This window comes from Oncorhynchus clarkii, chromosome 16 (genome assembly GCF_045791955.1).
Source record: "Oncorhynchus clarkii lewisi isolate Uvic-CL-2024 chromosome 16, UVic_Ocla_1.0, whole genome shotgun sequence".
Classification (NCBI taxonomy): Eukaryota; Metazoa; Chordata; class Actinopteri; order Salmoniformes; family Salmonidae; genus Oncorhynchus; species Oncorhynchus clarkii.
Genome location: NC_092162.1, coordinates 18,961,551 through 18,989,463, shown reverse-complemented (window position 1 = coordinate 18,989,463; position 27,913 = coordinate 18,961,551). Strand labels below are relative to the sequence as shown.

Sequence of the window (27,913 nt, the reverse complement as noted above, 5' to 3'; positions counted from 1 at the left end):
AATTTTCTCAAACATACAAGCAATAGGCACCATTTTTAAAGATAAAATTATTGTTAATCCAACCAATTGTGTCCAATTTTAAAAAAGCTTTTCGGCGAAAGCAGAACATATTATGTTAGGTCAGCAACTAGTCACAGAAAGCATACAGCGATTTTCCAAGCAAAGAGAGGAGTCACAAAAAGCAGAAATATTGATAAAATTCATCACTAACCTTTGATATTCTTCATCAGATGACACTCCCGGGGCAACTTGTTACACAATACATGTATGTTTTGTTCGATCAAGTTCATATTTATATCCAAAAACATAATGTGAATTTGCACAGAGCCGCATCAAATTACAGTGTTACAAGTGTTGTTCACAGATTTAAAGATATACTTCTCCTTATTGCAACCACTGTGTCAGATTTAAAAAAAAAACTTGATGGAAAAAGCAAACCATGCAATAATCTGAGTACGGCGCTCAGACGACATACACAACCCAAGAATATATCCGCCATGTTGGAGTCAACATAAGTCAGAAATAGCATTATAAATATTAACTTACCTTTGATGATCTTCGTCAGAATGCACTCCCAGGAATCCCAGTTCCACAATAAATGTTTGATTTGTTCCATAAAGTCCATCATTTATGTCCAAATTCCTCCTTTTATTAGGGCGTTTAGAAAACAAATTCACGAGGCGCGGGCAAGTCCAGCGGAAATGTCGGACGAAAATTCCCAAAAAGTTATATTACTGGTCGTAGAAACAAATCAAACGATGTATAGAATCCATCTTTAGGATATTTTTATCATAAATGTTCAATAATGTCCCAACCGGAGAATTCATTTGTCTGTAGAAAAGCAATGGAACGAGAGGTAACTTTCTCATGACCGCACGTCACGAGACCGAGGCTGCTGGCAGACCTCTGACTCATTCCCCTCTCATTCAGCCCCCCTTCAAAGTAGAAGCCTGAAACAATGTTCTAAAGACCGTTGACATCTAGTGGAAGCCTTAGGAAGTGCAAGATGACCCATATCCCACTGTATATTCAATAGGGGCTGAGTTGAAAACCTACAAACCTCACATTTCCCACTTCCTGGTTGGATTTTTTTCTCAGGTTTTTGCCTGCCATATGAGTTCTGTTAAACTCACAGACATCATTCAAACAGTTTTAGAAACTTCAGAGTGTTTTCTATCCAATACTAATAATATGCATATAATAGCATCTGGGACTGTGTAGGAGGCAGTTTACTCTGGGCATGCTTTTCATCCAAAAAATGCTGCCCCCTATCCATAAGAAGTTTTAACATCCATGAAACCAAGGCTTTTACTGTTACAGAAGTCAACAAATGAGAGCACCTGGGGAATGGGAGTGGAGCTAGGGGCTGCAGGGCTTGGGTTAACCTCTACATCACCAGAGGAACAGAGGAGGAGTAGGATGAGGGTACGGCTAAAGGCTATAAGAACTGGTCGTCTAGTGCGTTCGGAACAGAGTAAAAGGAGCAGATTTCTGGGTGCGGAAGAATAGATTCAAGGCATAATGTACAGACAAGGGTATGGTATGATGTGAGTACAGTGGAGGTAAACCTAGGCATTGAGTGATGATGAGAGTGGTTTTGTCTCTGGAGGCACCATTTAAGCCAGGTGAGGTCAGCGCAGGTGAGGTCAGCTGAGGCGTATTGAGCAGGGCTGGAGGCTTTACAGTGAAATAAGACAATAATCACTAACCAAAACAGCAATAGACAAGGCATATTGACATTAGGGAGAGGCATGTGTAGCCGAGTGATCATACATGACAAAAAGTATGTGGATACCTGCTCGTCGAACATCTCATTCCAAAATCATGGGCATTTACATACAGTTGGTCCCCCCATTACTGCTATAACAGCTCTTCTGGGAGGCTCCCCACTAGATGTTGGAACATTGCTGCAAGGACTTGCTGCGGGGCACTGATGTTGGGCGATTAGGCCTGGCTCACAGTCGGCATTCCAATTCATCCCAAAGGTGTTCAATGAGGTTGAGGTCAAGGCTCTGTGCAGGGCAGTCAAGTTCTTCCACACCAATCTCAACAAACCATTGCTGTATGGACCTCGCTTTTTGCACGGTGGCATTGTCATGCTGAAACTGGAAATGGCCTTCCCCAAACTGTTGCCACAAAGTTGGAAGCACATAATATTCTAGAATATCATTGTATGCTGTAGCATTAAGATTTCCCTTCACTGGAACTAAGGGGCTTAGCCCGAACTATGAAAAACAGACTCAGATCATTTTTCCTCCTCCACCAAACTTTACAGTTGGCACTATGCATTCTGGCAGGTAGTGTTTTCCTAGCATCCACCAAACCCAGATTAGTCCGTTTTACTGCTAGATGGTGAAGTGTGATTCATCACTCCAGGGAACACGTTTTCACTGCTCCAGAGTCCAATGGAGTCGAGCTTTACACCATAGAAACCCATTTCATGAAGCTCCCACGAACAGTTATTGTGCTAACGTTGCTTCCAGAGGCAGTTTGGAACTCGGTAGTGGGTGTTGCAACCGAGGACAGACAATTTTTATGTGCTACGCGCTTTAGCACTCGGCGGTCCCGTTCTGTGAGCTTGTGTGGCCTACCACTTTGCGGCTGAGCCGTTATTGCTCCTAGACGTTTACATTTCACAATAACAGCCCTTACAGTTGACTGGGACAGCTCTAGCAGGGAAGATAATAGAATAACTCATTTGTTGGAAAGATGGCATCCTATGATTGTGCCACGTTGAAAGTCATTGAGCTTTTCAAGTAAGGACATTCTACTGACAGTGTTTGTCTATGGAGATTGCATGTTTGTGTGCTCGATTTTATACACCTGTCAGCAACGGGTGTGGCCGAAATAGCCGAATCCACTAATTTGAAGGGGTGTCCACGTACTTTTGTTTATATAGTGTAAATCCACACGCAACCCCACTTTTATACAAAAAGTCAGGCTTCGCTGAATAGACCTACAGGTGTGATTGAAGAATGAAGCAGGTGTTAAACATGGGCTTTGCAACACGGAAAGCAGCAGTTGACGACTTAATTGTCTACACTTCAATAAAATCGGTATCCCTATTTCAATATCTTTAGTAATACCAGTATCATGACATTAGCTTTTATAACCTTCAATCTGTCTTTTTTTCTTTCTTGGACCAGAATGAGTCTTTCTCTATCTCCTACCTATTGTTCCTGCAGTGAGGTTTTAACATCTTCATCGAATGTTTTCATAATTTATCTGCAGATAATTGCCAAAAAACAGTAGTAGCCTACCAGAATGGAAATTAGAGCGCCAAATGAACCGTCGTCAACCAAATAACATTGAATAGCCTATGCACTCCGACTCCGTGGCTGGCTATATAGGCAGATGAAACAAGCGAAAGCATTGAATGTGGCACAAACAATGTATTAAATGGATTTCAACTCATCGTTACCACCTTCATTACATGGGACATGTACATTCACTCACAGGAGACTATATAGAAGCATCATGCGCTACCTCCTCCGCAGCCAACCACAGCACACACAAATAACACAGGTAGCGAGAGGCGGGACAGACTGACAAACCAGCAGTGCTTCCCTGTCATCGCTTGCTTTGTGACTGACAGGCGCCTGCCTATCTTATCAATAGATCGCTAGAAGACTCATATCGTTCATTCAAGAGGGAGAAGGCTAAATAGACTTTTCTGACACACATCTCACCAAGGAGGATGGAGGTGTGGGGTTTGGTGGAAAGGATTGCTCAAGGAAGCATTATACACATGAATCACGCATGTCAATGAGACATTTTATTTCAACAGATTCTTCCCCCTTGCATGATTCATGTGTATAATGCTGAGAGGGAGTAAGGTGGTTGTGTGAACCCGTTAAGGTTCCTCAGACCGTTGCTTCGTGTGTAACACACCGGACTCATGACAGGGTCATTAGGGTCAAAATATGTCATAGAAATGTCATCAAACTGTTTCCTAGATTTATACAGAGGCCTCCTGTAGCTAGACATGTTCCAGTTACCTGGCTGTAGCTAGACATGTTCCAGTTACCTGGCTGTAGCTAGACATGTTCCAGTTACCTGGCTGTAGCTAGACATGTTCCAGTTACCTGGCTGTAGCTAGACATGTTCCAGTTACCTGGCAGTAGCTAGACATGTTCCAGTTACCTGGCTGTAGCTAGACATGTTCCAGTTACCTGGCTGTAGCTAGACATGTTCCAGTTACCTGGCAGTAGCTAGACATGTTCCAGTTACCTGGCTGTAGCTAGACATGTTCCAGTTACCTGGCTGTAGCTAGACATGTTCCAGTTACCTGGCAGTAGCTAGACATGTTCCAGTTACCTGGCTGTAGCTAGACATGTTCCAGTTACCTGGCTGTAGCTAGAGACGAGAGTTGTCTGAGTAATGGACTAGAATAGGTAGTCTTACAGTATATTGTGTTTGTCTAATGTTGGTAAAACAATGGGTATTCTTGCATGACATATTCTGACATTTCATGGTGTATAGAGACTCAGTTTAATATAGTGTGTGTGTGTGTGTGTGTGTGTGTGTGTGTACATGTGTGTTGTTCAAACCTGCTGTATGGCTTTGATGTGTGTGTGTTTTCACGTGTATCAGTGTGTCTTCCAATCTAATTTTATTGGTCACATACACGTGTTTAGCAGATGTTATTGCGGATGTAGCGAAATGCTTGTGTTTATAGCTCCAACAGTGCAGTAATATCTAACAATTCCACAACAATACACACAAATCTAAGTTAAGGAATGGAATTAAGAATATATAAAAATATGGACGAGCAATGTCAGAGCGGCATAGACTAAAGATACAGTAGAATAGCATAGAATACAGTATATACATATGAGATCAGTAATGCAAGATATGTAAACATTATTAAAGTGACTAGTGTTCCATTTATTAAAGTGGCCAGTGATTTCAAGTCTATGTATATAGGCAGCAGCCTCTAATGTGCTAGTGATGGCTATTTAACAGTCTGATGGCTGTTAGAAGCTGTTTTTCAGTCTCTCGGTTCCAGCTTTGATGCACCTGTACTGACCTCGCCTTCTGGATGAAAGTGGGGTGAACAGTTGTTGTCCTTGATTATCCTTTTGGCCTTCCTGTGACATCGGGTGTTCTGGAGGGCAGGTAGCTTGCCCCCGGTGATGCGTTGGGCAGACCGCACCACCCTCTGGTGAGCCCTGCGGTTGCGGGCGGTGCAGTTGTCGTACCAGGTGGTGATGTAAAAGTTTGTGAGTGTTTTAGGTACGAAGACAAATTTCTTCAGCTTCCTGAGGTTGAAGAGGCGCCGTTGTGCCTTCACCACACTGTCTGTGTGGGTGGACCATTTCAGTTTGTCAGTTATGTGTACGCCGAGGAACTTGACGCTTTCCACCTTCTCCACTGCGGTCCCGTCGATGTGGATAGCGGGGTGCTCCCTCTGTTGTTTCCTGAAGTCCACAATCATCTCCATTGTTTTGTTGATGTTGAGTGAGAGGTTGTTTTCCTGGCACCACCCTCCCAGGGCCCTCACCTCCTCCCTGTAGGCTGTCTCGTCATTGTTGGTAATCAAGCCTACTACTGTTGTGTCGTCTGCAAACTTGATGATTGAGTTGGAGGCGTGCGTGGCCACGCAGTCATGGGTGACCAGGGAGTACAGGAGGGGCCCCAGTGTTGAGGATCAGCGAAGTGGAGGTGTTGTTTCCTACCTTCACCTCCTGGGAGCAGCCCGTCAGGAAGTCCAGGACCCAGTTGCACAGGGCGGTGTTCAGAACCAGGGCCTCAAGCTTAATTATGAGCTTGGAGGGTACTATGGTGTTGAATGCTGCACTATAGTCAATAAACAGTATTCTTACATAGGTATTCCTCTTGTGCAGATGGGATAGGGCAGTGTGCAGTGCGATGGAAATTTCATCATCTGTGGATCTATTGGGGAGGTAAGCAAATTGAAGTGGGTCTGAAGTGGGTCTCAAAGCACTTCATGATGACAGAAGTGAGTGCTACGGGGCGGTAGTCATTTAGTTCATTTACCTTTGATTTCTTGGGTACAGGAACAATGGTAGCCATCTTGAAGCATGTGGGGACAGCGGACTGGGATAGGGAGAGATTGAATATGTCCGTAAACAGCCAGCTGGTCTGTGCATGCTCTGAGGACATTGCTAGGGATGCCGTCTGGGCCGGCAGCCTTGCGAACAGTCTTAAATGTCTTACTCACGTCGGCTACGGAGAAGGAGAGCCCACAGTCCTTGATAGCGGGCCAAGGACTAACACACCTTGGACTGTGAGTACACACTGACACAAAAACCTCCCATGTGTTTAATATAACTGGGCTTTAGGAAAGACCTCGGGGACTAACAACAGTCATAATTAGCGACGTTTTCTTTTGATTCATGTTCATTTATTTCTCGGACATTTCCCCAGGGTTTTCACTCCAGCCTTGATAATGAGTGTGTGTATTGGTAGAGCTATCACATACCCACACATTCTGTTCATGGCTTTTAATGCTCCATAAGATAATTAAGCTGAAATGGTTGTTTTTGTACCATTTCAGATGAGACATTTCCAGTAATTAGCTTCACTTCCATGCTTTTAAATAAAGAGGGGAAATATGTTGGCATCTTAAAATAATGAACTCTCTCTCTCTCCCTCTCTTTCCGTCTTTCTTTCTCTCTGTCTGTCTGTGTGTCTCGTCTGTCTGTCTGTCTCTCTCTGTGTCTCTGTGCTTCTCTCTGTGTCTCACTTGTGAGGGATGAAATGTAATGTTTTTTAAACTTATTTTTGTTATGTATGACATTGTCCCAAAGTGGTTTTTAAATTCTAAATGATCTCACTCTCTTTCTCTCTAGGTGAAGATTGAGGGCCACTAAAAGAGACACTCTGAACGGTTGGGGGTATATACCAGAGCTGACTCTTGCATAGGCACCATGTCTCTACACATTCCCCATCTCTGGAACCGACTCCACAGTGGAAGACTCATTATAAAATCCTTGTGAATCTTCATAACCGCCTTCATAACCACTATCCTGTTCCTCTCCTCTCCATCAGTCGGTAACAGGCGGCCATTTTGGGATTTCCACAATTGTAGTTTCCTAATTGAGGGCATTTCTCCAAAGTCACCACGCCACGGGAATACCCCACACGTCCATCGCCCGTATGGGCACTAGAACCACTCCGTAACCCACACTGACTCCGTTCTGTATTGCCACAATATCGTTTTTTTGGTGTCGAGGTGGATTGAGCCAAAATGGCTGGGAAGAGCAACCCGATCCCAGGCCCTCACCTCAACGGCTTCCCCATGCCCCACTACTCATACTTCTTCCCCCACATGCTGGGGGGGCTCTCGCCCCCGGCCCTGCCCGGCTTGTCCCTCAGTGGCTACAGCACGCCATCGCCAGCCAGTAAGTACCCCTACTGTACGTCCTTTAAACCTTCTCTCTGCTGTTTCATTGGACTGTGTGGTGTATTGTTAGTGCTCACTAAAGCACATGTGTTTTGGCTGCATTGTTGACTGGTTTACCTCAGAATATTAGCCTATTTCTGGAATAGCCAACTCCTTTGGTGCTGCCATGAAACAGGCTGACACTCAAGGTATCAAGAGTATTGGCCTGTTGCAGTATTTTGAGTCTGAACATTTAGTTCCAAACAGCCTACCACTATAGTTATTGTAGAGACTGCGTTTGAAAGGTCTTGTATAAAGGAACAGAGATTTCCATTGTGTGGCTCTGAGCTGTTCTGCTCTTTAGAAAAGTGGGTCTATATTAGCAGATAAAATGTCTCTGTGTTGCTGTGCTGATGGCGGGAATGGAATGCTATAATTGCGGTGTTACCGGCCTCCTGCAGTTGTTGGCATATTTGCCTCAACAATTTAGCTTAGCTATTTATTGATTATTGAAGGTTGGATGTTGGAGAGAGCTTTCATCTTGTCCTGGTTAGATCATGCACATGTGATATACTGTCTGTGATGGTAAACCGAGCATAACACACACACACACACTGAATACTGCCTAGATCAAACAGGACAGGGGGGCAGGGTAATCAACCTGACATCTCAAAATGGACACACCTCTAAAGCGGATCTTATCTAGCCTATGTAAAATGACTACAGGTTGCTATAGGAGACGTAGTCTCCAATCTCCGGCCAGCCAGGTGGTTTGGGGTCAGTGTATTGACTTTCCATCTGGGTGTATTAGCATGGTGTTCATATGGATTAGCATGGTGTTCATAGGGATTAGCATGGTGTTCATAGGGATTAGCATGGTGTTCATTGGGATTAGCATGGTCTTCATAGGGATTAGCATGGTGTTCATAGGGATTAGCATGGTGTTCATAGGGATTAGCATGGTGTTCATTGGGATTAGCATGGTGTTCATAGGGATTAGAATGGTGTTCATTGGGATTAGCATGGTGTTCATAGGGATTAGCATGGTGTTCATAGGGATTAGCATGGTGTTCATTGGGATTAGCATGGTGTTCATAGGGATTAGCATGGTGTTCATTGGGATTAGCATGGTGTTCATAGGGATTAGCATGGTGTTCATTGGGATTAGCATGGTGTTCATTGGGATTAGCATGGTGTTCATTGGGATTAGCATGGTGTTCATTGGGAAAAGCATGGTGTTCATTGGGAAAAGCATGGTGTTCATTGGGATTAGCATGGTGTTCATTGGGATTAGCATGGTGTTCATTGGGATTAGCATGGTGTTCATTGGGAAAAGCATGGTGTTCATTGGGAAAAGCATGGTGTTCATTGGGAAAAGCATGGTGTTCATTGGGATTAGCATGGTGTTCATTGGGATTAGCATGGTGTTCATTGGGATTAGCATGGTGTTCATTGGGATTAGCATGGTGTTCATTGGGATTAGCATGGTGTTCATTGGGATTAGCATGGTGTTCATTGGGGAAAGCATGGTGTTCATTGGGATTAGCATGGTGTTCATTGGGAATAGCAACAGGAGGAACTGTGAAACGCAGTCAGTTGTATCCACTTCCCCCATTATTTCTCATTTGAGTTGTGTCTGTATCAATTTGAATAAGGAACATTCTGATGGTAGTGGTACATTGCATAGTGTGTGGGTGTGGGGGGGCACTGCATTGCTGTCTGTGGTGTGTGTGTCTTGTCGGGACTCGCTCCCAGTGTTTGGCGATAGGGGCGGCAGGGTTCCTTCCCTTTTGCAGGACAAACATTTCCTGTCAGTAAACACTGGGGAGCTAGCCAGGGACACTGACCACCTCTTCCTACTCACTCAGTCACTCAGTCACTAGGAAGAGTAGCTTCTGCTAAAGCTAATGGGGATCCAAATAAACACACTAATGCTACGAGACAGCGAAGCAGTGTACACACACTCACACACGTACACTCATTGACGTAATAGTTTGATTTTCCTCCTTGCGTGATTTATGTTTGTAATGCTTACTTGAGTAATCCTTTTTACCAAATGCCACATATCCTTCCTCTGTTGGTGAGAGGGAGTGAGGTGGTTGTGCGTACCCGGTGTCAAGGTTTCTCCATCTGTGTTAACACCCCTGACTCATAGCGGAGTAATTATGGTCAAAATATGATTTCATAAAACTGTGTCCATGAATTATACAGAGGCCTCCTGTAGCTAGACATGTTCCTGTGTAGCTGGCTGTAGCTAGACATGTTCCTGTGTACCTGGCTGTAGCTAGACATGTTCCTGTGTACCTGGTTGTAGCTAGACATGTTCCTGTGTACCTGGCTGTATCTACACATGTTCCTGTGTACCTGGCTGTATCTAGACATGTTCCTGTGTACCTGGCTGTAGCTAGACATGTTCATGTGTAGCTGGCTGTATCTATAGACATGTTCCTGTGTACCTGGCTGTATCTAGACATGGTCCTGTGTACCTGGCTATAGCTAGACATGTTCCTGTGTACCTGGCTGTAGCTAGACATGTTCCTGTGTACCTGGCTGTAGCTAGACATGTTCCTGTGTACCTGGCTGTATCTAGACATGTTCCTGTGTACCTGGCTGTAGCTAGACATGTTCCTGTGTACCTGGCTGTATCTAGACATGTTCCTGTGTACCTGGCTGTACCTAGACATGTTCCTGTGTACCTGGCTGTAGCTAGACATGTTCCTGTGTAGCTGGCTATAGCTAGACATGTTCCTGTGTACCTGGCTGTAGCTAGACATGTTCCTGTGTAGCTGGCTATAGCTAGACATGTTCCTGTGTAGCTGGCTGTAGCTAGACATGTTCCTGTGTAGCTGGCTGTATCTAGACATGTACCTGTGTACCTGGCTGTAGCTAGACATGTTCCTGTGTACCTGGCTGTAGCTAGACATGTTCCTGTGTAGCTGGCTGTAGCTAGACATGTTCCTGTGTACCTGGCTGTATCTAGACATGTACCTGTGTACCTGGCTGTAGCTAGACATGTTCCTGTGTACCTGGCTGTAGCTAGACATGTTCCTGTGTAGCTGGCTGTAGCTAGACATGTTCCTGTGTAGCTGGCTGTAGCTAGAGAGAAACACACACACACAAGGAATGGGCTGGAATATATAGTGTCTTGTATTTTGTTGGTAAAACAATTGGTATTCTGAAATGACATTGTGTGTGTCTTGCATGTTTTGGCCTAACAACAGTAAACATTTGTGAAGTTTTCTTTAGGGTAAATCTATTTGAAATCAATCACTTTTTGACAGCCTGCCTTTTGATTTGAACGAAACCGTCCATACATATTTGCTGAAAGTAACATTTTGGACATGAATGCCAAAACATTCAAGAGACAATGGTGCTAAAAGTTGATCTATTTTGGATACCCCACCCTACCATGAGACATCCATGTCTTCATCACTGGAAGAGATAAAATATTTATATCATTTAAAAGCTTACAAACAGGGTTGTTTTATTTATTGAAAAAAATAACAATTGTCATTTTCTAACCTTAAACATAAATTATCTAAAAACACAGAAATTCATTTTTTTAAATGTTTTATATTCGCATATGTTTTTAGTTTAGACCCTGTTTTAATACAAGTTACATTTCCACTTTCAAATGGTACCACAGATATGGTTGGAGGTCCACACATCAGAAAAAGTTTACTTGAATGGGAATATCTTCTGTATTAAATTATGTTGTGAATCCTCCATAGGAAACCAATTGAACTCATAGAAATGTAGATAATAGAATAGACATGACCATTTAAGTTGACGGTGGGTGGCTCGGCGGCCATCTGTGTGGTAGTAAAGTTGAAATTTCAATAAATAAAACAAATCTATGGTGTTCCAGCTAAATTGATGTGGTCTGAAGGAATAGATCCATGATTTAAAATGACACCCATTCTGTATTCAAGAGCATGTTGTGCCCGCATTCGGTTGAGACAACACAAAAACCTGAGATGACGTAAAGTAGGGTGTAAACTACAACATATGTGATTATGAAAAAAAAGAGCTTATGCATTTTTAGATGATGTAAAAGTGTTATAAAAAAACATTTTTTACATTTTTCTTAATGAAGTTGTTTTACAACCCTGTTTGTACGCTTTTAAATGATATCAAACTCAACCGTTTATCTTTTCCAGTGATGAAGACGGATGTCTCTCATGGTATGGTGGGGTATGCAACAAGGGTCAACTTTCGCACCTTTTGTCTCCTGAACATTTTTGCATTCCGGGCCAAAAAGTCAATTTCTGACCACTTTTTCCACAGGCAAACATGTATAAAAAGTTTTATTTAAATCAAAAGGGATGATGTCAAAAATGTATCGAATTGAAATGGATTTACCCTTTTGGTTTCGCGTTCATTGATGTCTCTGTGACTTTCCCCAGGGTTTTCACTCTGCCTAGATAATGAGTATTATTTTAATTGTATTTTTATTAGTAGAACTATCACACCCACGCATGCTGTCCATTGCTTTTAAAGGGCAGTTCCACCAAAATGAACATTTGGGATGTTATTATGGACTGTTTAGTGAAGTCCTACACATTTTCAGTCTCATTTTGACTGTTTTGTCCTGGACAAAATGGGAGAGTGCTGCTCTATGACATAGATGAGTAGGATCCCTGCCACGATGTCATTTCTAGCGACTTATATAACGTGTCTGTAGTTTTCTGATCATATATTGCTCTTCTTTTCTCCTAATAACAGCTGTAAATATTTTAAATACAGACTCAAAAACCTATAGAATTACATTTATAGTCAGTTTACGCTAATATTTTTCTGTTGTTCAAGGCCCAAACTCCCATGATTCCAGCCAAACCACTCACACCACCAGAGACGATAGAGAAAGCGAGACATTTCATAGGCTTCCTTTTTCTGGTTCATATCCAGTCAATGGACTAAGCAGACCAGACCCAGCTGCTATGTCATTGAGAACCACCCCTTAAGCAGACCAGAACTGTGACAGTTTGGGCTATATACCGTCCTTGTGCCATACCAGGGTATGCAGCACATGCACAGAGAGCCTCAACAAGGTAAAAATCTGTCGTTCTGCGCAAGCCAGTTAACCCACTGTTCACTAGGGCCGAAGACGTGGATGTCGATTATGGCAGCCCCCCGCGTCTCTGATGCAAAGGGGCTGGGTTAAATGCGGAAGACAGATTTCAGTTGAATGCATTCAGTTGTACAACTGACTAGGTATCCCCCTTTTCCTTTCCCCTCTTCTCTTTCCATTTACCCATTATCACCACCACTCTCTCTCTCTCTCTTTCTTACCATCACTTTCTTTCCCTGACACACACACATGCATACACACACACTCTCACACACAACCACTCTCACGAAACACAGTTAATCCCCGGCCACTCAATTCACATTACAACCTAAAAAAAGAGGGAAAGAAAGAGAAAGTTTGTTTGGAGCTTTAGAATACGGAGATTTACAGAATGTCAGATTGTTGGAGGAAATCCAATCCTTTTTGGGGGTTTATGGATTTCAAAGCTGCAGTGTACTAAATGTAGGCTGCAACACACAAACTGGACGTTTTAGGGAAGCGATTTGTCTCTCTTGGGCTTCACAATTCTATTGCAGATCTGTGGGCAGAAATCTAGTGGACATTCTGTTAGTGCTAGCAATAGCAATAGCACTGATGTCGACGCAGTGCATGGCGGCCAAGTTATTTATTTGTATGTAGAACATATTTTCCACTTATTCAACTTTTTCCCCTTAGCAACATGGTGTATCGTAGACTCCCAAGCCACAGGGTGTTTTGGGATTGGCAGGACGATTTAGGACAAACCAAATCATTTATAAAAGAAATGAGTTACTTCATTAGAGGATGAAGTAGCCAAATTATCATCCATTTCAACTGTCACCCTAATTTCTCTTTACTTTGCCGGCCTTGATTCCAACATGGTTGCTCACAAAACACATGACCAACTCAGTTGAGTTAAATATTATGTGCTCATTCAACTGTCATTTCACTATTTTCAGATGGATCATACTCACACATTCTGACTCGCACCCTAGCAGACCTGGGTTCAAATACGGTTTGAAATAATTTCAAATACTTTATCTGTGCTTGATTGAGCTTTCCTGGCTTAATGGACCAATAGAGTAGTCCCAAAACTGCAAACCCAACCCATCTGGCACTTCAGGCAGGCTAGAGCAAACTCTCATATCATTTCAATGATTGCAAATACTAGTTGAACCCAGGTCTGCACCCTAGAGAGCCCAGCCCGTCCAGTCAGTCAGTGTTCCAGGTGCTTTCTCCTGAGTGGCCAGAGAGCAGTCACCTGGTTCAGTCAAAGCTATTCTCGAGTTCAGTCCCTGCAGGCCAATTATTGGGGCCAAACAGAGCAGAAGGGTTAATCCATCCATTCTCGGCTAACACACAGCTCAGCGTAACCTTACCTAACCTCCAGAGGTGTCTTTACCTCCATTATCGGAAAATTGTTGGCGAAGGCAACCAACCCTGGAACTAGTCACTAATCCATCCTTTCTTTCAGTAGGGAGCTCATTTAGCATTTATGCTGCTGGGGAATGGGAAACTAGGCTAGAGGCTAGGCTACCTGTCACTCCTGGCTAATGTTTCGATGTTGGTATTATCATGAAGCTAGGCTAGGCAACTGGGTCAACGGTCATTTCTGTCTATTCTATTGATGTTGTTATTAGCAGGAAGCTAGGCACGCTAGATGGTAGGTTTATTAGCTAATTAGCTGAACCTTGTTACATCAGATGTAGCATGTAGGCAAACCATAGTGGCTCTAGTATTACTGGGAAACTGGGTACATCATTCCTGGTTACTGATGTTATTATATTATACCCTTATGGTATAGTTGGCTGTATCGTTTTCCCCCATGGAACTCACTCTGTACTCCAGTCATTGCTTGGTGGGGAAATCCAACCCCGGCCGGGGCAGTGTTGCTGTAGATTTTGACTTTACGAGCGGCAAATTGGAATGTATTAAGCCTTTCAGAGGGGTGGGGGAATATTAAATTATATTTTCAGAGGCCGGAAACATTAGGAGCCCTGTTGTGTGTGTGTGTGTGTGTGTGTGTGTGTGTGTGTGTGTGTGTGTGTGTGTGTGTGTGTGTGTGTGTGTGTGTGTGTGTGTGTGTTAATGTTGGCGACCTCTGTAGTGTTTTAAACTGTACAGATGGAATGTCCTGCCTGTGAGTAAATATGGATATGGTAGTGTGTGTGTGTGTGTGTGAGTGAGGCGGCGGCATGGTCAGACAGGTGGTGTGTGTGTCTGCGCTGGTGGTCCGTGGCACTCTGGGGACATCCCAGGGACAAGCCCGGATGCCATGTGGGTGGGCGGGCAAGCCAAAGAGGAAACTTTTGGGTTTGTAGGTAAACAGAGAGTGGACAAACAAACAGAAGATAGTTTACTAGTCGGACCATATATGCGCTGAAGGGAAGCCGCAGTTGCAGGCTGGAATGGACAGGTTAACTCCAGATTTGGGCCTTGCACTGCACGCGCACACACACACACACACACACACACACACGGTTTGTTCTGTAGGGATAAAGATAACATTGAGTAGCCTACCACTTGTGAATCATACCACAACCATTAATTTGCCACCTACTTCAACACAGGTCACACACACAATGTACCCAGGTATGTAAAGCTCAATTGTGTGACTTTGGAACTACATTGAATGTTATCTCAGGCCATATCACCCATCAGTATAGATAATTCCTGCCTATATGAGTATAGAAGGTAATCAACACAGTAGCATTGAGGTACACACTCACAGAGAACCTCTCAGGAGATCAGGTCATTATTGGAAAATAGAAACTCATTTGAGCACTGCTTTGTGCTTATTAAGCACGCCATGTAAAACACATTTCTCCCGAAGCCGGCTCTCCTTCATTTAGTCATGTAGCCCTAATGACTGATTAACGGTTGGTAATTAACTGCAGAGTCGAGAAGAGCATCATCTATGCAGTGATATTTTCATTTGTATGTTAAATACCCTCAGAAAACTTTTGGTTTAGCATGTCAAATGTATGTCGGTCACATGTAGAGATGTTTCAAATATGAAAAGCATGTTATACCCTACATGTTGCCTTTGTAATGTTCACATGTTCTATTGCAAGGTCAACGCTCACAATACCACCAGTCTGATACTTTTCTGTCTGGTCATCAGATCCCAGACCAGTGTAAACTGTGCTTATTGTCATCTGAGCAGTTAGCCCTGGAGCCTGTCTGGCGCGATGGCCGCTATGACAGCTCCAAGGTGACTCTGCTTTGGGTGTGGGTGGTGTGAGTTCTTTATCAGAAGGCTGGGGACATCCCCTCCGGACACCACACAGAGGGGAGGGAGAGAGAGAGATGGATAGAGGGGGGATGAAGAGAGAGGGATAATGTGAGACAGTGAATCGGAGAGAGAGCGAGATGACAGAGAGTGAAAGAGGGTGGGAGAAAGGCTGGGAGAGATGGAAAGAGGGAGAAAGACAGAGATGGAAAGTGAACCAGACAAGGCCCCCTGTGCAGAGGCAGCAGAAGCGGGCGCCTGGGGCGTACACACACTGGCTTTGGCAAGGGCCAGTGTTGTTGGTGAGAGCTGCCAACCACCAGCAGCTAAGCCAACAGTGCTCCCACAAGAGAGGCCGCAGACTTCGGTGTCTTTCCCTCCCTATCTTCCTCCTTTTTATCGTCCCTCCCCCCCACATCAGCCTGACAGTACTATCATTATTCAATTTATTTACTAATTTCACATTATTTCCATTTGCTTTGAGGGAACCGGGGGGCCGGAACCCTTCCCTGCCCTGAATACTTGAACCTATCCAAAGCATTATCCCCCATCCATTGGCTTGGCAAGTGTCGCCAATGCTCTCTCTCTCCCTCTTTCTTTTCTTTTCTGTAGGTCTTTTTTTGCGGCCGCTTATGCAAATGAGGACCCTCCTTTTCAAAGAGCTGTCTTCTGATAATCCGGTGGATGGCTCCATTTTCTGAGCCCCACACATTCATGCAGACACACTCGTTGACACTGACACACACACTCAGTAAATTTTGAGCTAGTTGAACTATAACAACTTCAAAAACACCATCTTGCCACTAGCAGCTATGCGACAGACTATAAACAGCAATCTAAATCTCCCCTCTGATGCTGCAGGAACTCAACTCTTTATTTAAGCTTTCTTCAAAGAAAATGTGTGAGTCAATACAAGGGTAAAGAGATACAACTCACACACACATACACTCTCGACACCCCCTTTGATGTTCTATGTAGAGTTGGGCGGTATCCAGATTTTCATATTGTAATACCGTCCTTCTCTCATTCTGGGATTTACAGTATGTACCTACATAGTACCCAAGGAGGCGTCATTAAACACAAAAAATATATATTTCCAGAATGCTAAGAAAATGTGCACAAGTTATTGTGAATCGCCATGGAGGCTGCTGAGCAACCGAAAATAAACTAATTGCAAAGACAGGCAATCCAGCTCATAAAGTTATACATATAGGTAGGAGCTACCAAATGTCCTTTTTGTTGAGTTTGGACATTTACAAGCGAATGTGAACGCGAGACATTGTGCAAATGAACAAAATGTTGACGCATGCTTGCCTGAAGGAAGAACCGTACTGACTCTGAATCAGCATGTGTTCACACTGTGTCTGTGTGGAGTCGCTAGGACAACGGGTCTGTCTGCTCTGCTCAGAGAATTACTGGGAGGAGCAGGCAGTCGAGAACGGAGAGGAGAAAAAAACGCGAGGAAATCAAGATAGCAGTGGCCAATATTCCCTCTAATTTTGGGGGGCACTGAGCAAATTTGAGAATTTCGTGCAACTTCTGGCAGGCGTTTCTAGTGAACACTGAGGCTGTACCCAATAGGCTAGTGTGGCTATTTGTGCATAATGTAGGCCTACCAACAAAACCAATGGAGGAAATATTTCCAAAATGATCACATGGAAATAGTTTGAGATTTCTATGATATAGCCTACAGTAGCCTATGCCTATATGTGGTGTTCAATGCAGGCCTACATTGCATGAGACTTGAAACCTTTTCACATGTACCAACAAACGGGTGTGACCACCACTACAGTGGTCCCTGCAGCATACGCTCAAACTGATGTGATTAGAACGCCAGTTTAGATTGACGCAACAGTCAGCTTTTGAGTTGGCAACACTTTTTTTTCCACAGAAACATTTTGCAGTAACACAGTCCTTACAAAGTTATGTCCTGAATGTGACCATTTTTGGAATGCAATGTTCAGACATTCACAGAAGTAGCGACAGCATAACACAATCATCCAAACTGGAAAATGTAGGCTACATTAGTCCTAGCGCTAACTGAGGAAATATTGACATAACACAAGCGGTCACAAGCGGTCATATTTAGAGAACTCTTGGCTGACAGAAACCACAATATGAATTAGCTAATAGCAATTACTATTTATAATTCATCACATCACGGGTGAGCTCACTATTGATCTAAATTATTGAGTAAAACACTTTCTAGAAATCAAAAGTAACCTGACGATGGGTAGTTTGTGCGCACTGACATGTTTGTTTTTTCGCTTCAACCAAAGATAAGAGGATACAAGATGTTTGGTCTGTTTGCATTATGCATGTTGAAGTGTGTCATCTACGATCATTCACTTCAGGAAGTTTAGCATACATACTTCATGCTACAGTAGAAACGACAACACGATTTACAGAAAATAAGGCACAGTAAAGCCTCAAACATAAATTGTCCGCAACACTGAAATGGGCTACTTCTATGTGAATTAATGAGGAGGCGGAACACACCTCAATTCAAATTGTTGTTAGAAAATACAACTCGAAAATAATTTGAAATTGACGAGTTGAAACACAGCCGATAGATAATTAGCAGGCAGCGCATGTTAACTGTCCTGTTGTGTAACAATCACATTTTGGAACAGTGAGCGCGTTCTGACATCAAGTGCATAAAACAACTCGCGCTGGGGCGACCATTAGAGATATTTGTAACTCACATGTGAAAAGGTTAAAGTTTTTACGTAAAAATAAGTGCCTGATATTAGTGTGTTGTATAATGCAAGAAACCACTTTACAAGATACTTTTAATTATTATTACCATACAGAGAATTAGACAATGTAGGCTATTTGCATATTCAAGCCCGTCTCAAAATACAACACTGTCCCTTTTAATTATTAAGACGTAAGCATTTTACCTAACTGGCTTTTCAAAGACAGCTTGAAATGTAGCCTACACGTTTTGTGCTTTTGTAGGAAGCAGTAACTCTACTGTCCTATAGTATCTATAAGTTGCGTGCGATCTTGCCACGGTATCTGTGAATTTAAATTGCCATGGATAAAATACTATCGTGTTCAATTGTCCGTAGCTTATGCCTGCCCACGCCGTAACCCCACTGCCACCATGGGGCACTCTGTTCACATCGTTGACATCAATCAGCAAACCACTCACCAACACGACATCATACACCTTGTCTGCGGTATTGAGGCCGGTTGGACATACTGCCAAATTCTTTAAAACGATGTTGGAGGTGGCTTATGGTAGAGAAATTAACACTCAATTGTTTGGCAACAGCTCTGGTGGACATTCCTGCAGTCCTACACTCCCTCAACTTGAGACATCTGTGGCATTCTATTGTGTGACAAAAGTGCACATTTGAATGGCCTTTTATTGTCCCCAGCACAAGTTGCATCTGTGTAATGATCATGCTGTTTAATCAGCTTCTTGATATGCCACACCTGTTAGGTGGCTGGATTATCTTGGCAAAGGAGAAATGCTCACTAACAGGGATGTGAATAAATTGGTGTACAAAATTTGAGAGAAATACGCTTTTTGGGCATGTGGAAAATTTCTGGGATATTTTATTTCAGCTCATGAAACATCGAACCAACACTTTACATATTGCGGTTATATTTTTGTTAACTAGCAAGTTAAACAGAATTCAGTGTTTTTCACACAGAAAAAAAACATCTTGCTGCCTTTTGTAAACGCAGATCTAAAATGCTTCTTATTGTAATTTCTGCTCGGCCTCCGACTAATTTTGTGGTTCAGTTGCACTTCTCCACTTGGATGGTGAGAATTCACGACAGGAACGGGCATTCTATCAGCAGACAGCAAGCACCCTGACTGATGTGTAGCTACTTTTCTCCTGTACTTTTCTCGGTGTAGCCTACCCTACTTTTCTCTGGTACTTTTCTTGGTGTAGCCTACCCTACTTTTCTCCTGTACTTTTCTCGGTGTAGCCTACCCTACTTTTCTCCTGTATTTTTCTCTGTGTAGCCTACCCTACTTTTCTCTGGTACTTTTCTCGTGTAGCCTACCCTACTTTTCTCTGGTACTTTTCTCGGTGTAGCCTACCCTACTTTTCTCTGGTACTTTTCTCGGTGTAGCTTACCCTACTTTTCTCCTGTACTTTTCTCTGTGTAGCCTACCCTACTTTTCTCCTGTACTTTTCTCGGTGTAGCCTACCCTACTTTTCTTCTGTACTTTTCTCGGTGTAGCGTACCCTACTTTTCTCTGGTAAAATGCAAGATTAACTTCATGTAAAACATTAGGAAATGTAGCTGGCTACATTATTTCTATGGTAAACATTAGAAATATGATGGCCATGCAATATTTTACCAAAAAATACCTTGCTTTTTCATCATAAGATAATTTACTTGTGTGGCCAAATAGTGTCATCTAATTTTCTGCCGAATGTGTTTCAATCATGTATTTTCTGTGAAGGAAAACTATAGTTGCACCGTCGTCCCAGAACAATCTCTCTTAGTTCTATTTACAAACCCTGTAAAATAATGCGGCAGGTGAAGTGAAAATGTGATCTGCTTGATCTCCCAACGTATTGCACAAGTTGACTGCAGGCATTTACTTAAAAAGTAGCGACAAATATCAAAGCTTATTGGGAAAAACTTCAAAGACATCTTTGAAAAGGTATCGAAAAACTATCCCATAGCTATTTCCAAATACCCCAGTATCCCGCCCAAACCTAATTCTATGCATTCAGTTATAGTATATGTCAAATGCCATCCCGTATCATTGAGTCTTCATTAAGTGTATTACGCTGACAGTGTGTTTTGAATGTCGGTCACAGAAATACAGGCCAGTTACCTAAGGGGTAGAAGGGCGGGAGGGAAGGGGACGAGCAAGGGTTGGGAGAGGTCGGATGAGAGTCATTGAATTATCACGCAGAGGGCCCTGTGCTCGTTGTTGGTGTTTGCGAACCCTTTCTTAGCGGGTAATGTCAGTTTCCCCTACGCTACAGGAGCCACGGTATAGAGCGGGGGTAAGAAAGAGGTCTGCTGTGCTGAGATTATTTGGGGCCAGTGGCTGGGGTGCTCTAAGGGCCCACACCGCTCTACACACACACACACACACACACACACACACACACAAAGCCAATAGAGATAAGAAGCCCTATTCATTACTGAGGGGTGTGAGAAGCACTTCATAAACAGATCTCCTTCTCACTCCCACCCTGCCTCTCGCTTGCTCTTTTCTCGATCCCGCTCTCTTGTTCTCCCTCGCATTATCTTGCTCCCCCTTATTCTCACTCTCGTTCTCACTTTGTAGCACTTGAACCTTGACAGATCACATCCACAGCGCTCTGTTTGATTAGGTAGCCTAATTAGAGATGTCCGGCTCCACTCTGTGATCAGTAGACTGACCTGAGGTCTACCAGACTCCCCCTCTCTCTGAGGGATACCTAAACAGATTCTGTCTGTCCGTCTGTCCGTCCGTCCGTCTGTCCGTCACTTTTGATGTGGAGGAGCTAAGCAGTCATAGCCAGGTCCCCCCGAAGAGATGATTAACAGTTTAACTGAATGGAATCCCCCTATCCTGTACATCTGTCATCAAGAGCAGAGCCTTATATTGCCCTCAAAATAAGTTTCTGATTGGTGGTTTTCAACAACAACAAAAAAGCCACAGTGTCAGTTTCTCTTAGCTGGTGTTTAAGACCTGAGGGACCAGGAATTCGGACGCTGGAAAATGAATGACATTGATTAATTAAGTACCGTTAGAGAAGAAGCGAAGCTGGCAGTACCCTCCAGGACTAGAGTAGAACACACACATACTCTTTCTCATACTATTAACACAGAGCCTACTCAGGATAAGGCATTTATGTGTTTGTGAGTAGCATTGCTTTCAATAAACCTGTATTGTCAAAGTTCACTTCCTGAGACACTATGCAGATGTTTACAGTAGTGCTTCGTGGTTGACATTGACAGTGCTTTATATGGACAGGTCTGCAGCGATCAAGGCTTCTATGTGATTGTATGTATTTAGCTGAATGACATTTTGTCCTTCAGCTCTAGCTTTCGTGTTTCCACCTCCACGGCCCGGCTCCAGTGACTCAATGGGCTATGGCGCTGGTGGACCAGCTCTGACACACGCACACAACTCATCCTTGTAGTAAAAGCGGGTGATCTTATCTTTTCCATCAAAGGGGAGATCAATGCGATTAATCACCCAGAGGGAGAGCAGCCAAATACCTGCAGTCCTGCGGAGACACACCCAGGAACTCCCCCTCTCACCTGGAGCCTAATCCTCATCCATCACATCCACCCCCTCACCCCCACAGAGCAGGAGGAGACAGGGGAGGGAGGGAAGGGAGGAGGGTGACCGTGGGCCCCCCGGGCGTCTTAAATCAGTCATGACCCAGATGCACCCTTCACCAAAGAATCAGGGGACATGTGTGTCTCACATGGACTATTGTGGACTGCTATTAGAATGGGCGGGGATGTTCAACCACAAGTAGGTTAGTCTTCTCTTATTCACACCGATAGTTCATATGCCCAGATGGTCCAAACTGGTTTTGGACACATGATCAAGTGGGATTTACGTAATCTAAAACTGTTAGTTGCTATCAATACCTTGATTGTACTGCGCCTGAATACGAGAGGTGTGTTTACCCACCAGAAACAAGGTCAATCTCCTCATAGTGCGTGTTGCTACGGCAGAGAGAGATGAGATGTGGTGGAGGTGGGATTTTGCTGATTCTGTTTCCTGTGGACATAAGAGCATCTCTCTCTCTCTCTCTCTCTCTCTCTCTCTCTCTCGCTTGCTCGACCTCTCTTCTCGCTTTCCCCCTCTAACTTTCCCCTCTTGTTCCATTCTCTCTTAACCCTCTCTTTTCTTCCCTTCTCTTCTTTTCTCCTCTCCATTAGCTCTCTGTGTCAGGATCCTCCCTCACTCCCTCAATAGGGGTATCTGTAATGAGGGAGAGGCCAGGCAGGGAGAAGACAAGTGAAGTGCCTCTGACTGTGTTGTTTCAAACTGATTTGATAATTGAGCCGTTTACACAGTGTGAGATGCTAGACGGGCCAGCTGGTTTGATTACATTGACGGAGATGTGTGTGCATGCATTTCTGTGTGTGTGTGCTTTGGTCATGTGTGTGTGTGTGTGTGTGAGTGTTTCTTTGTGTGCCTGTGTGTTTGGAGGATATATGTGTGTGCGTTTGTGTGTGTGTGTGCTTGTATTTCTGTGTGTGGATGTTGGTCTGCGGGTCTGTGTGTGTGTGTGTGTGTTTTGGGCGCAAGTGTGTGTGTCTGTGTGTTTCTTTGTGTGCGTGTTTGGAGGATATGTATGTGTGCGTCTGTGTGTGTGGGCTTGTATTTCTGTGTGTGTGTGTGCGTGTGTGCGTGCGTGCGTGCGTGCGTGCATGCGTGCGTGTTTTGGGAGAATGTCACCCCAAATAGGGGCTTTGCTGGTTGTCTTCCCATGTTTGGGTTGGATTAAGTGGTTTTGGTCGAGGGACAAGTATCAGTTCTCAACGAGAGCATAAAATGAGACTCCAGCTGTACTAGCTTTTCTCAAACTCTTAAAGTCTCAAAGCCTTGAAAAATATATCTCATGTCAAAAACAAATACGCTACATTACCAAAAGTATGTGGACACTCGCTCTTCAAACATTTCATTCCAAAATCATGGGCATTAATATGGAGTTGGTCCCCTTTTGCTGTTTGCTGCTATAACATCCTCCGCTCTTCTGGGAATGCTTTTCACTAGATGTTGGAACATTGCTGTGGGGAACTTGCTTCCATTCAGCCACAAGCATTAGTGAGGTTGGGCACTGATGTTGGGCAATTAGGCCTGGCGTCGGCGATCCAATTCATCCCAAAGGTGTTTGATGGGGTTGAGGTCAGGGCTCTGTGCAGGCCAGTCAAGTTCTTCCACACCGATCTTGACAAACCATTTCTGTATGGACCTTGCTTTGTGCACGGGGGCATTGTCATGCTGAAACAGGAAGGGCCTTCCCTGAACTGTTGCCACAAAGTTAGAAGCACATAATCTTCTAGAATATCACTGTATGCTGTAGCGTGAAGATTTCCCTTCACTGGAACTAAGGGGCTTAGCCCGAACCATGAAAAAGAGGCCCAGATCATTATTCCTCCACTTTACAGTTGGCACTATGCATTGGGGCAGATAGCATTCTCCCGGCATCCTCCAAACCTAGATTCGTCCATCGGACTGCCAGATGGTGAAGCCTGATTCATCACTCCAGAGAACGCGTTTCCACTGAGTCCAATGGCGGCGAGCTTTACACCACTCCAGCTGATGCTTGGCGTTGCGCATTGAGATCTTAGGATTGATTGCGGCTGCTCGGCCATAAAAACCCATTTCATGAAGCTCCCGACGAACAGTTCCTGTGCTGACGTTGCTTCCAGAGGCAGTTTGGGACTCGGTAGTGAGTGTTGCAATTGAGGACAGCACTCGGCGGTCCCGTTCTGTGAGCTTGTGTGGCCTACCACCTCGCGGCTGAGCCGTTGTTGCTCCTAGACGTTTCCACTTCACAGTTGACCGGGGCAGCTCTAGCCAGGCAGATATTTGACGAACTTACTTGTTGGAAAGGTGGCATCCTATGACGCTGCTAATTTGAAAGTCACTGAGCTCTTCAGTAAGGCCATTATACTGCCAATGTTTGTATATGTCTGTGTGATATTATGATATCTTAGAAGCTTAGTCTTCATTTTGGACTGTAAACTTAGAGGACATTGTTCGCTATGTGGGGTGTGTGGTTATATGTGGTGTGAACATGAAGAGCTCTGGTTGAGTCTTAAAGGTCTGTGGCTCTGTTCAGTTGGCCTCTTATTGATTGGGGGATGGGATGTGCAGCCCAAACGACCCATAACCCTCCGGATGAATAGACTAGCCCAGCTGTTTGCAAACTTTTTAATGTCTAGGACCCCCAAATACAGTGCCTTGCGAAAGTATTCGGCCCCCTTGAACTTTGCGACCTTTTGCCACATTTCAGGCGTCAAACATAAAGATATAAAACTGTATTTTTTTGTGAAGAATCAACAACAAGTGGGACACAATCATGAAGTGGAACGACATTTATTGGATATTTCAAACATTTTTAACAAATCAAAAACGGAAAAATTGGGTGTACAAAATTATTCAGCCCCCTTAAGTTAATACTTTGTAGCGCCACCTTTTGCTGCGATTACAGCTGTAAGTCGCTTGGGGTATGTCTCTATCAGTTTTGCACATCGAGAGACTGACATTTTTTCCCATTCTTCCTTGCAAAACAGCTCGAGCTCAGTGAGGTTGGATGGAGAGCATTTGTGAACAGCAGTTTTCAGTTCTTTCCACAGATTCTCAATTGTATTCAGGTCTGGACTTTGACTTGGCCATTCTAACACTTGGATATGTTTATTTTTGAACCATTCCATTGTAGATTTTGCTTTATGTTTTGGATCATTGTCTTGTTGGAAGACAAATCTCCGTCCCAGTCTCAGGTCTTTTGCAGACTCCATCAGGTTTTCTTCCAGAATGGTCCTGTATTTGGCTCCATCCATCTTCCCATCAATTTTAACCATCTTCCCTGTCCCTGCTGAAGAAAAGCAGGCCCAAACCATGATGCTGCCACCACCATGTTTGACAGTGGGGATGGTGATGAGCTGTGTTGCTTTTACGCCAAACATAACGTTTTGCATTGTTGCCAAAAAGTTCAATTTTGGTTTCATCTGACCAGAGCACCTTCTTCCACATGTTTGGTGTGTCTCCCAGGTGGCTTGTGGCAAACTTTAAACAACACTTTTTATGGATATCTTTAAGAAATGGCTTTCTTCTTGCCACTCTTCCATAAAGGCCAGATTTGTGCAATATACAACTGATTGTTGTCCTATGGACAGAGTCTCCCACCTCAGCTGTAGATCTCTGCAGTTCATCCAGAGTGATCATGGGCCTCTTGGCTGCATCTCTGATCAGTCTTCTCCTTGTATGAGCTGAAAGTTTAGAAGGACGGCCAGGTCTTGGTAGATTTGCAGTGGTCTGATACTCCTTCCATTTCAATATTATCGCTTGCACAGTGCTCCTTGGGATGCTTAAAGCTTGGGAAATATTTTTGTATCCAAATCCGGCTTTAAACTTCTTCACAACAGTATCTCGGACCTGCCTGGTGTGTTCCTTGTTCTTCATGATGCTCTCTGCGCTTTTAACGGACCCCTGAGACTATCACAGTGCAGGTGCATTTATACGGAGACTTGATTACACACAGGTGGATTGTATTTATCATCATTAGTCATTTAGGTCAACATTGGATCATTCAGAGATCCTCACTGAACTTCTGGAGAGAGTTTGCTGCACTGAAAGTAAAGGGGCTGAATAATTTTGCACACCCAATTTTTCAGTTTTTGATTTGTTAAAAAGTTTGAAATATCCAATAAATGTCGTTCCACTTCATGATTGTGTCCCACTTGTTGTTGATTCTTCACAAAAAAATACAGTTTTATATCTTTATGTTTGAAGCCTGAAATGTGGCAAAAGGTCGCAAAGTTCAAGGGGGCCGAATACTTTCGCAAGGCACTGTATTATGAGCTATGAGGCTGAGAGAAAATGTTGCAGTTTTAAAGCACATTTCCTGCTATTCTGCACATTTTGCCCAGGCTTATGCCTTTTTCAAATGCTATCTAACCTTTTGGTCCCCTAACTTTTGGTTGGGGGCCTCCCCAGCTGCCGCCAGGAATAATAATAATAATTGGGGTTGGGCACGTGCCCTGCGTTTACGTCAGTAGTACGGCATTGACTACCACTGGTGTACAGAGTGAGAGAGGCAAGTGCAAAGGCTATTTGCATATTGCTGGAAAAAATATTATTGTCATTGGGGGTGGATAGGAAAGACAGGAAGATGGATCAAGATTTTACCAGACATGTATAATTTGTAATTTAAAAAAGATTTTTCTCACATTTTTACACAGACCCCAGTTTGATAACCACTGGACTAGCCTACATCTGAAGAGACATCAGACAGACATGAGGGACAGTGGTTCTGTCTTTAAGTCTTTGTATCCTCTCTCTCTCTCTCTCTCTCTGTCTCTCTCCCTCTGGTCTATCTATCTTTCTAATTGATAGCAGCTCGTTGCCGGTGGAGAGGGGGAAGAGGGAGAGGGAGAGGGGTCAGACAGCTACTAATTTTGTTTCATCCACATGTGGCTCTTCCACCATCTTGGATCTAATTGTTCCTCCCATCTCTCCCTCCCTCCCTCCATCCATCCCTGCCATACTGCATCTGTTCTCGGTAAATGGGTTATTGGTCATAATACATGAAGGATAGGTAGTGGGAAGGAAATGAAACTGAGATATTTATTAATACTGTAAAGAAACACTCCTGATTTTTTTTCCCGGGCCAATATGCACTTGGTTTAATTAAATGGCCACCTTACACCACCTACCTTGTCGTTTTAAGATTATGATTATCATTACTCTACTATGTTGTATTGTAATATAACATTAAATATATATTAGGCATTTTTCTCACTCTGCTTTAATACATTATGTTTTTTCACTCTAATACCAGGCCTGTATGGTATAATGGTATTATTTTACAGTCGTTTCTTTATTCACCCTGACCCACTATTCCCCATAGGGTACCCTGTTCCCTGTATAGTGCATTACAGGCCCTGGTCAAAGTAAAAGTAGGATGCTGTTTTAATGTGGTCTGTCTGTAACTAGGAGGAGTGAGAGGTGTTTAAGGTTGCACTTGCGTGTAATTTGTCTAGCCTGTGCTCTTTATAGTCGTCCTACTTGAAGCCTGGGATCCCCTCTGGCCCTGTTCCAGATGTTAAAGGAGGAATGCACAGCAGTAAGACATATGCGCGCGCGCGCACGCACACACACACACACACACACACACACACACACACTCTGGAGGGTTGGGGCTCAACAGGCAAGCGTGGCATATTAAGGGATTAGAATACCCACCTCAACACACACACAAACATTCAGATAAACACACTCATAAGCAGGCACACACACACAGATGCACATAGGCAGGCAGGCAGGCACACAGTCACACGGCGTCCTTCCTCCCTCAGTCTTTCCCGAGCCCTTCCCTTCAACTTCAAAGCTCTCAGCTCCTTGAGGACTTCAAACGCTGGAGGGAGCATTAAAACAGAGAATTTATTTTCTGTAAGGTCCTGATTTATTTGATTGAAAAACTAAACCACAAACCAAACAGACATTATTTTCCTTCCCTGACCTGGTTCACCAGGAGACCCCAAATTACTACCAGGTGTGATTCGACCTAAAATGGCCCAAGCCTAGCAGGACTCAGAAGACCTACAGCTCTCTACTCTT

At 43.8% G+C, this 27,913-nt stretch overlaps 1 protein-coding gene across 5 annotated transcripts in view; it reads left to right on the top strand.

Moving 5' to 3' along the window:
- LOC139368116 (retinoic acid receptor, alpha a) overlaps positions 1-27,913 on the top strand; it is a 216,458-nt gene that overhangs the window by 86,482 nt on the left and 102,063 nt on the right. For all 5 annotated transcript variants that reach the window (XR_011626926.1, XR_011626924.1, XM_071106693.1 and 2 more), the window contains one exon: positions 6,816-7,367. Coding sequence is in view for 3 of the 5 variants with exons in the window: in XM_071106693.1 (XP_070962794.1) it covers positions 7,214-7,367 (154 nt within the window). In the remaining 2 variants the exon portion in view is untranslated. The remainder of the gene's footprint in view (positions 1-6,815; positions 7,368-27,913) is intronic.